The sequence below is a fragment of the Cucurbita moschata genome, unplaced genomic scaffold (genome assembly GCF_002738365.1).
Source record: "Cucurbita moschata cultivar Rifu unplaced genomic scaffold, Cmos_1.0 Cmo_Scf00014, whole genome shotgun sequence".
Taxonomy (NCBI): domain Eukaryota; kingdom Viridiplantae; phylum Streptophyta; class Magnoliopsida; order Cucurbitales; family Cucurbitaceae; genus Cucurbita; species Cucurbita moschata.
This window is the reverse complement of record NW_019268530.1, coordinates 3822557-3833510: the sequence shown is the minus strand read 5'-3', so window position 1 is coordinate 3833510 and position 10954 is coordinate 3822557. Positions and strand designations below refer to the sequence as shown.

The 10954-nt window shown below is 37.0% G+C and overlaps 2 protein-coding genes across 3 annotated transcripts in view; one reads left to right on the top strand and one right to left on the bottom strand.

Moving 5' to 3' along the window:
* Nucleotides 1–4701, top strand: part of LOC111452200 (E3 ubiquitin-protein ligase listerin) — an 18542-nt gene extending 13841 nt beyond the window's left edge. The window contains exons 13-17 of one of the 2 annotated variants that reach the window (XR_002712106.1): nt 786–1831; nt 1992–2444; nt 3534–3764; nt 3978–4300; nt 4333–4701. Coding sequence is in view for 1 of the 2 variants with exons in the window: in XM_023092790.1 (XP_022948558.1) it covers nt 786–1831; nt 1992–2444; nt 3534–3764; nt 3978–4205 (1958 nt within the window). In the remaining variant the exon portion in view is untranslated. Of the gene's footprint in view, nt 1–785; nt 1832–1991; nt 2445–3533; nt 3765–3977 lie in introns of both variants that reach the window. The other variant, XM_023092790.1, reaches the window with a different exon arrangement.
* Nucleotides 4702–4977: 276 nt separating this feature from the next.
* Nucleotides 4978–10413, bottom strand: LOC111452726. Its single transcript, XM_023093573.1, has 7 exons — nt 9986–10413; nt 9751–9911; nt 9445–9656; nt 8826–9080; nt 8645–8731; nt 6695–6867; nt 4978–5456 (listed from the first exon to the last, which is right to left on the bottom strand). Exons 1-7 carry the CDS (start codon nt 10357–10359, stop codon nt 5345–5347), a joined length of 1374 nt encoding a protein of 457 aa, XP_022949341.1. The 5' UTR covers nt 10360–10413; the 3' UTR covers nt 4978–5344.
* Between the last annotated feature and the right edge of the window lie 541 nt (nt 10414–10954).

Here is a 10954-nt window from a genome sequence, read left to right as displayed (position 1 = left end):
GTGTTGTCCATGATGTTTACAAAAAAAAAAAAAAAAAAAAAAAAAAAACCTTCTCAATTTACATTGAGGGAGGTAGGGCTATGAGAAGGAAAAATATTAGACCATTTACACGAAGTGAACAACATTGTCGAAGTCGGTGTCTTCTTCTGTGAAGACTCTTTGATTTCGTTCTTCCATAAATCTTTTACATCCTTGTGAAAAGTAAGATACCATCTGAAGATATTGAGAATCCTTGTCTATAAACTTTTAGTGTATGTAATGGATAAGTGACTTTGTGATTTGTTGTCTTTCTTGCCTAATGTGCACCAACTTGGAAAGTCATGTGGGCCAATTTTCACTTGCTAATGACTGCTGTTTCCTTTTCTTTAGAGTGATTTCCTTTCCAACTTTTATTTCATATTTATGGATATTTCTTTTAATAATCGTATGACTGAATACAAGAAAAGTTAAAATGTCTATCCATTTAGAATATTGGGGAAATTTGAAGCTTTATCTTTGCTCTATTAGATTATCTTTTTTTCTCTGAATTTTTGTCAACTCACTAAATTTTATATCACCAACCCATTTTAGCAGTGACCAATAGGGGTACTAATCGAAAATTGTTAAAACATGAAAGACTAAATTGAAACTTACTAAATGATAGGGACGAAGCTGAAAAAAAGGCTAAAAGCACTAGGGGCTCATGTATTCATTTAACTTGGCTTTATCATGTGTGATTTGTGGTCTATTTATTGTTGCGTGGACATTATTTGTTATCCTTGATGGGTTTTGATTTCTTCCGGCAGATATGGAAGATTGGCTTTTGTTGGTGATATCTTGTTATCCCTTTAGTAGTTCCATGGGAGGCTTACACACGTTGAAGCCGGACAGAAATATAAGCACTGAGGAGAGCAGTCTTTTATTGGAAATATTTCGAAAACAGAGAAATATATCTGGTAGATCATCTACAGTCAATCATGCACCACGGGTACAAATGTTATTGTCCGAGCTTATGGTTGTTTCTGTCGGTTACTGCTGGAAGCAATTCAATGACGAAGATTGGGAGTTTTTGTTGTGTCAGTTAATGAGTTGGATCCAACCAGCCGTTGTAGTAATGGAGGAAATTGCTGAAAGCGTGAATGGTATTATCGTCAATAGCTCTACTTCAATGAATGCAAATGAAATTTTAGAAAAGCTTGAGCAAAGTGTTAAGATTTCAGACCCAATCCCATTTTGCATTTCGAGAAATGCCCTTTTGTCATTTTCTTTGTTTTATGGTTCCTTTGGGCTACAAGGCCTGAAAGATATGGAAACTTTAAACCCTCAGCGATTAGATAAATTGAACCATGTCAATGATCGCATTGTTGAAGGAATTCTTCGCATGTTCTTCTGCACTGGAATTTCTGAGGCCATTGTATGCTCCTACGGTGATAAAGCTACAACCATTATAGCATCCTCAAGAATTGAACTTCCTCATTTCTGGGACTTGATAGCTTCAAGTGTTACTAAATCCTCAAAAGATGCTAGAGAGAGAGCAGTAAAATCAATTGAATTTTGGGGACTCAGTAAAGGCCCTGTTAGTTCTTTATATGGCATCCTTTTTTCCACCAAACCGGTTCCTTCATTGCAATATGCAGCCTATTTTATGCTCTCGACTGAACCAATTTCTTACTCTGCAATTATTAGAGAAAATACTTCGTGCTACCTGGATTATGATACCACGACCGAACAGGGCTCTACTCAAGTTGATTTTTCATCAGAATATAATGTGCTTTTGAAGGAAGAAATTGTATTTATGATTGAGAAACTCCCTGATGATGTTTTTGACATGGAGTTGATGGCCCACGAAAGGGTGAGTACATTGTCTCTAACATTTACTTGCCAACTGCCTTGTCTCTAACATTTACTTGCCAACTGCCGTCGAATTGTCAAAACTTTAAATATCACATTCAAATTTCAGTTGATACTTGTTGCTTTAATAGGACCTGATTACGAACGATTTAATTTTGTAGGTGAATATATTTCTTGCTTGGTCTTTGTTGCTGTCACACTTATGGTCATTGCCCCCATCCTCATCTGCGAGGGAAAGATTGGTCCAATATATCCAGAATTCTGCTAGTTCAAGGATATTAGATTGCATTTTCCAGCATATACCTGTTGAAGGCATGGCTCTTCAGAAGAAGAAAGATACAGAACTTCCAGCTGGGCTATCAGAAGCTGCAACTGCAGCAAACCAAGCCATTACCACAGGTTCATTATTGTTTTTGGTGGAATTTCTTTGGCCCGTTGAACCAGTGAAACTGGCATCATATGCTGGAGCAATATATGGCTTGATGCTCCGTGTTCTTCCTGCTTATGTTCGAGGGTGGTTTTGTGATTTGCGTGACCGTTCGAAGTCTTCTGTCATTGAATCCTTTACAAAAGCATGGTGCAGTCCTTCTCTCATTGCAAATGAACTGTCCCAGGTATGTGTTCTCTTGTGGCGAAGCTCATTTATTAGCTGTATACATATTGTTACTTTTTCAACTTATCCAAGACAATGAAATTAAGCTCCTTGAATTTACTCGCTTAATTTGGATTTCATTTGGGTGCTGCTCAGTATTAGTTTGCAAAAGTATGCCTAGGGATGGGGGTGGACCAGATGGGTCATTCAAAACACATCATGGAACTCTTAAGTATCTGGTTCTAAGCCTGTACTGTTGCTTATTTTGTCAATTTCAGTAGCTCTAGCAGACATGGCAATACCCTTTACTAACTAACTGCTTAGCTTTTAATGCCCATTGCTCGGATCACTTCTATGAGTGGTACCAATTCCTCTTGAATGTGACTTCCTTATGGTGATAGTCTATGTTCACGTGGTTGGTTTCCAGCCAAACTGTATAAAATATCTTGTAAAGATTGCTTGTATCTGTAGAACTCAAGGAGTCCAGGACACTTATGTACAACCTATGAAATAGATCCTGTTCAAGTAAGGTAGTAAGGTTGCTTGTATCATGAACCATAGGATTAGGTCAAACTAAATGAGTGGCATTGTACTGTACATGATTTGGCTTGTTTGATGAGTTATGCTCCTCTCAAAGAACATACAGACAACACAAAGTCAAAGGATACTAGCCTTTCTCCAGCTTGATTCACAATTATTAGATAAATGAACAGCTTGAACCTAACGATAAGGGCCGAGAGGTTAGTCGATTTCCCATCAAATGTAGTAGAGTTATTGCTCTTAAAGTCTTCAAATGAGGTAGTGTAAACGGCCATGCTCCTTCATTCTGGTTCTAGCCATGAATAAGCATTGAAATCCTCCAAGCTCAACATGATAGTTACTACATGCCATGAGCTTGGGAGATCAGTTGGCAAGGGTACCTGCACTGGAGTTCTACCGCGCTGTGTTGGCTCTTGTCGAGGTACCCTTATACCACTTCGTAAAACTGGTCAATCTACCAAAGCACCATGCTGAGGTGTCATTTAGAGGCACAAAACTACAACTTCATGTGGATATTGTTTTTGTGGGGTACAACACTATCATTCTCTTACAAAAATATTCTTTGCTGCAGATAAAGAAAGCTGAATTTGCTGATGAAAATTTCTCAGTTGTTGTAAGTAAATCAGCCAATGAGGTAATTGCTACGTATACTAAAGACGAGACGGGGATGGACCTAGTAATTCGCCTTCCTTCATCATATCCACTGAGGCACGTTGATGTTGATTGTATGAGGAGTTTGGGAATAAGTGAAGTTAAGCAGCGGAAGTGGTTATTGTCCATGATGTCGTTTGTCCGTAATCAGGTAACTTTTTTTCTTTTTCTGTACTGAAAGGGTGTTCAGAATCTTAAGCCTAATCATCTTAAAACAAGAAACGAGAAAACCCCCAAATCCGGTAATTCCTGTATTAGGTTAGCTGTGACGCGTTTAAGATTTGAGTGGACCTGCACGACTAGAGGTCGGTATATAGGGGCATTAGGGGCAATGGATGATTTAGATTTTTCTTATGTGATGCAGAATGGTGCTTTAGCTGAAGCAATAAGGATATGGAAGCGTAATTTTGACAAGGAGTTCGAAGGAGTTGAAGAGTGTCCCATTTGTTACAGTGTTATCCACACAGTCAACCACAGCATTCCTCGCTTGGCATGCAAGACATGCAAGCACAAGTTCCATTCAGCATGCCTTTATAAATGGTTCTCCACTTCACATAAATCCACCTGCCCTCTGTGCCAGTCTCCGTTCTAATCTGGACTCAAACTCGACGATAAGTTTTGACGATACTTCTTGCATCGACTGTGAAACAATGGAGCTGTAAGGTACACAAGCAGACACTTAAAGCGTGTAATTCTTCTATTCTTTTGCAAGTAGACTCTGTTTCTGTGCTAACCGTCGCAACGAAAAATGAAGGGCAGAACGTAACTACGAACTCGTCCACTTTTGGCACAACATAACGGTGTTTAAGATAGCTGAGCAGTTGATACGATTCACTTGGAAGAATGTTTTCTACTTTCTATATGCATTTCTTTTCCCCCAATTATGGCATAGCCTGGGTAGAGTATGTTTGTTTAATTCAACTGGATTTGTATATAAATTACCATTTAGGTTTTTGTTATTGCTTTTTCTGGAGCTCTAACCACATGAAAGTGCAAGAACTCAAACCTTTGAAGTTTGAGTGTTAAAATTTTGTATGTTCACCAGTTTCTTTTGTTTACTCTAATTCTATGAATTATTTGTCCTCTGAGACCTGTAATGTTGCATTTCATTAGGTTTATTTGGTTATGGCTGTTGGTCTTGATTCAATACTCACTTCAAACAACTTATACTATGCAAATACATACCCACATTATCATATAACATAAAAATAAACGATCGATAAGTTCTAAACCAAAATAAAATGAACTTCAAAATTTTAAGAATGAAATAAATATTTAGAAAGTCGAGAGATCAAAATAGAATAGTCTAATACATTGACGCCCATAATTAAAATACAATATATAAGTACTAAAGAGTATGAACGTGGCCTGCAAAATTAACGGCTCAATTGGGCATCTCAAGTTCTTCCTTAAAAGATAACACCTTATTGAAGAATGTACCTAAAATATATATTAATGAAAGAACACACAAGATGATAAGTGTAGCCCAAGTAGGCAATAAAAATTGTGCCGTAGAAAAGGTTACTTCTCCGATGTGCGTGCGCTAAACTTACAAATACAAACACTCGACTCGGTATTTTAGGCCAGAATGCCTATGATATGTCGCACATCTTGTGAGGGTTAGGGATATCTAATTCCAAGTGAAGAAATATGCATGAGTTCTAAGCGATGGTACCGTGTCCAGTCGATGTGAACAGGCGAGGAGGAAACTTAGCCCCATTGGTGTCGCTGTCACCGCATCAATGGTACCAACCACCGCATTTCTGCTCCATTTCCATTTGACAAATAGTATACCTTTTTCCAGGCATCTTCTGAGAAGGCTTCACGGCGTATCAGTCTTTGTCTGTCAAGAAAATGATCAACAACTAACTAAGCAATGCAGTGTACAGTTCGTTTTATGAATAGAATCACAAACTTGGGTAACAATCTGAAAGCACCCCACACAGCAACATTCATATAAATGACCAAGCAGGTATACCTTTGCAACTTCGGATTGCAAACTACATTGCGATGAGTGACATTCATGTTACAGTTCAAGAATTTCAATAAAAAGAAATAAAGAAAAAAACAATCCCCTCAAAAGTACTGAATGTTGTTCATAGGAAAAGACTCACATAAAAGATCAGACTGCTGTACTTAACCAGACGTCAATTACTATGACCTTTTACAGTTAAAAGAGGTCCTGTCATGGAAAGTACCTACCTACCTATTCAATTGGCCAATGAAACTCTCATCTGAAACAACAGAATCTCCAAAGGATTGATAGGACTCTTGATAGTTTTAAGACAGTAGTTTTTCTTTCTTCTAGGAGCATTTCATACTCTTCCTTTTCAAACTATTCGCAAAGCACCACATATTGTAGTAAAGGATCATATACTTCCCTTGACTTCACTCCCTTGTATACTTCAGTTTTTCACTGAAGTAATTTTGTTTCTAATATTATAAGCTGTTATCCGGACCACGGCAACAAATTAGTATTATGACTTCTGAATTTGCGAAACAAGTTTCTGAAGAAAAATTAGTTATACTTAGATTTTCGACATATGGTGCCGAAAGGATGTCCTACCCACCAGCATACCGATACAAAACATGATCACTTGTTTCTTCCATTGTTCTCTTACGAGGAAGTGTACTAGAGAAATTTTGGACGGTTTTAACCTGTAATAGGTTGCTTTCAACTCAACGAGTCTAGAAGACTCTCCTGGGTAGGTTGAGGTCCCCCTAATAAACAAGCCTAGTTCATCAGGTATTGTTAAGTCAATTACTGCATTTATATCTTATAAAATTACAGAACTTCAAAAGAAATTTATATCTCTTATATAAATCAAGAGATGGGAGTTGGCAATGCCATCCAACAGCTAACTCTTTCTGCAACTTACTATCGCCTCTATAAGATTCGATGAGAGGAGCTTTTCGTTTCTAAATGCTCCATCTCCTCTAATAGCCAAATAGGGGCTTATTCTAAATCCTTAACTAATCAAAGCTTTTGTAGGGATACCTTTTTCTCTTCATGTAACATTCTTAATTTTCTTTTTGCAATGAAATCAGTGTCTTCTCAAAATAACAACAAAATAAGCATACCTGAGGTAATAGTGAAAAACAGAAGCTGCTTCATCAAGATTGTAGCGAGGGAAATTAACACGTGCACCTAAAGGAACATCTGGCAAGTCTTGACGCAACTTTCCAACAGCAGTTGAATGAGAGAAAGCACCAACCATCATGTCGTCATGCATCATAGACCTAAAAGCTTTTACCTGTGAAAAAAATTGTAATTCTTATCATTGATTGAGAAACAAAAAGACCAAGGCAGATAAGAATTTAAGAATCATTTCAAAATCATTATACAAGGTAAAAGCTTCAACATTCAACATTGTATCTAAAAGGCTCCTAAAGTTTCAATATTAGTTGTATCTAAAAGGCTCCTAAAGTTTCAATGTTATGTCTAATAGGTGCCCGAACTTTAAAAAGCATTTATAGGTACTTAAACTATTAATTTTGAGTCTAACAAGTTCTTGAAACTAATAAATATCTCAAGGATTAGATATCTATTAAATACAAAATTAAAAGTTAAAAGAGACTTTTTAGTTACAAGAGTTTAGATATAATTTTTAAATTTCAATGACTTAGAAACAACACTTGTGTTAAAACTTGTCTAACCTAAAATTTTGGACCTCCAACCATCTCAATCCAAACTTCTGAACTATTCGCATTGTAAAGGTACCTTCTTCTTTGGCTTTCTTTTTCATTTTTTCTTTTATGAATAAGCTTCACTTTTTCATTTGTAGCTAGGGTGAGTTTTGCCCAGCCAATAACATACTATTCACTAAATGAGTCATCAACATTCTATCTTTACTCCCGGATTCAGAATAATCTTTTTTATATATAAATCCATGAGTGTTCGAGTCATCTTGTACCTTGACTAGTCTCACAAGTCAACTGCCCATCTATGAAGACATGAATTTATTGAGAACAAATAAAAGGAAAGCTTAGGAAACTCATAGGATAATAAATATTAGCTCAATGGTCACCGTAGTTTGAAACTATTCCCTCTAAATATTTAATCACTTACATCAACCCTTTTCGTCACTAGGTCAACTCATCTTACTCCATGATTCTAAATACTCCCAACTGCCTTGAACCCTTTTTAGCAATCTAAGACCTATTAGATTTCACATCAAATTGAATGGTAGGTTTCAAAAACTAATCTAAATGATATATAGGAAAAAGAAAGGGATAAAAAAGAGAAAAATATGGAAGAAAAAAACAAGGCTGAAACCAAATGTGCAGTCCTAACAAATAAATACTCCCAAAGAAAGCTATCTAACAAACAAGAGAGAAGAATAAATCCTAAGCCCAACTATTATATTTCTTCATTTGTATTCAGAAAAATTGTTAATTTAATCGTTCTTTCAACTTCAGTTTCATTTTTGGATCAAATCATTCCATTTGTTGTTTTCAAGTCCCCGAACATTGAACCAGAAAAATAAATGAGGGAAATGAGTTTTACCACAAAAATTACATTTTTTTAGGCAATGGAATCAAAACTATAAAAAGGCTACTGAAATGATGGAAGTATAAAGGCTAGCTAATTTAACTGTAGGTAACAGGGAAAAATGTTTAATTCCAACTAAACTAGAAGGTCATGGACCCGATAATCAAAATTTAAAAGTCTGAAGTTCCATGAGCAAGGAGTACATGCTGAAAGCTGAAAATGCAGTCTACCTAAGATTTCCATGAAAAGATGTTTGTTTTCCATTAAAAAATTAAAAATTAAAAAAAAAACATAAAAGAACATTTCACATTTAATGTATACTCTCCCTTGTTTCAAGACAGGAGATAGGGACCAGTTCCAATGCGATGCTTAAACACACAAGGTAATTTTGGTGGAAGTAAAAAGATGTTGAACCAAGAAAAAACACAAACACATACAAACTGAACAAGATATTCCAGGAACATCCAATGTATTGCAATGAATGTTAGCGAGTAGAAACAGAAAAGAAAAATCAATCCAAGCAAGTAGTTCGTACTAACCATTGCGAGTTCCCTAGCGTGTATTGGTCGAGTAGAACGAACGGTCACTGGTTCTTCAAATTCACTGAATGTAAACCAGTTGTTATACTGAACAAAAAGAATCAGCCACGAATAAGCAATCAAAGAAATGGAACTTGATCTTAGAAATCGAAGAAATGGAAGATGTAGTTTTGTGTCTTACTTGATCAATAGCAAAAAGCACGGGAATATCTTTCACAAGCGATAATTCTTTTCTTAAACGAACTACCACCCCAACAGCTGCATGAGTGTGCTTGATTCCAGTATCAATCAAGTCATATAAAGTTGAACCCTCAGGCATCATCATGGAATCAGCACCTTTCTTCATCCTGACACCAACACCCTCTCCCAATGGTATAGGATCAGATAATTGACATGGCAGTTGTCTTAAGCGGGTCTCATTGTACTTCAGAAAATCCTGGTCAAAACCAGTCCGCCAATGAAAAGTAAATATGTCAACTGTTTCAGCTTTACATATTATCCACAGTCCTCACTCGATCTCCAGAAAGCTAATCACAAAATAGTAAACACTATGCATGAAACATTTCCCAGTCAAATAAAGAATCATGATCACGAACATCATTTCCCTTGTCAAGATTCTCAATGGGGTGTGTAAGAATTAACATTTATCAATAGAATTAGAAAACAACCCCTTAAACTGGCATTCGATGCACATACAATGTTCGAGACCTGCATATTCATGACAAGTGCACTAGAAGATCCTGAAAAACACACACGCACACCATACTTCTAACTCTTAATTAGCAGGAAAAGGTCCTCACTCTCAGAACATCTTCAGCCTGAACAGGTGTGTCCCAAAGTCCTGTTTCAGCGTTTTTAAAGAAGAATCCTCCATGAGTCCACCGACGCCCACTAGGAACATAAAAAACTAGCCAGCCTTCATCGCGAGCCCAGTGAACAAGCATGGCGAGCGCAATACTCTTTCCACTATTGACCGGACCATCCAATACGATCTGTTTTCTAATATTTGAACCTGAATGTTTGAATTGAAATAGCAGCAAGAAAAAACATGAATACATTTGTTCGACCCCACCGCCAAAGAAAAGATAGTAGAAGAAAAGCAATACCAGCCGGCGACAACAATGAAGGATCAACCACACGCCTGAAATTGTCGCGAAGATCCAAAAAATTTTGCCGCACAAGCACAGCACTTCGCATAGAATCCTCGAACTCTTTGACCATTCCCAAAGGCAAACCCTCCGGCAGTGCCTCATTTAGTCCTTCCATACTTCCATTTCGTAAAGAAACGAATAAATATTCCAATAAACATTCACTCATAAACAATGTAGAAAACATACGTACTTGAATTTGAAATAAGAGCCTGCATCCTTGCGAGTGAGCTGTGAGAGTGAAGATGCGGAGGTAAAGAGAGGGCGGCCATTTGGGCCAACATCGAGTGAGTGATCATTTTCCTCGGCAGCAAGACGTCGGGCTCGAGATTTATCATCAAAAAGCGCCGCATCTAAGTCGTCGGAAGCAGCAGCGGAGGCCGAGGGATCATCGGTGGCTTTGCCGTCGCCCTTGGACTTGCCCTTCTTGGGCGCCTTCTTAACGGCGGATTTGGTTGTCTTAGCTGAGTAATTTGAAGTAAAAGATAGGATCGGAGAGGGATTCCGATTGTACGGCTGATGTCTAGAGGTTGCGGCGGCTGCTGCTCTGAGAATTGATCGCAACATTTTCCGCCAGTCGGAGATGGAGACGAAGTTGAACGCGAGGTTTTGGGTTTTGCAACTATCGCTTATACGCCAAGCGGCGCAGGGGTATAAGATGTCATTTTTTCATGTTTCAGGAGTATAATGGTACTTTGCTATTTGTGGAAGACCGCACCCCAATGAAATTGGGCCTTATGTTGGACCATGTGGCCCAAAATGTAACGGCCCAATGATGGGTTGAGTAGTAGTTTAATTTGAGTGAAATTATTATTTTCATTTATTTTTCAAATTCTTTAAATTTACCTATTCCTTGGGTTTATATTAGAATATCTATTTTACTTAAATTTTATTTTTTAAATAAATAATAATTTTAATGTCATTAGAATCCACGTCATTCTTAAAAGATGCTAATCTGGTGACAAAAAAAATTGTCATGTGTACGTACTATTGTAACTGATTGTTTGTTGGTTAACCGCGATGAAGATTTTGATAAGATCGATTGATTGTTCATGTATCTTCATCTTTCGAAGCTTGAGAAACAAATATATATATATATATATATATATATATTTTTTTTTTTTTTTTTTTTTTTTTTTTTTTTTTTTTTTTTTTTTTTTTT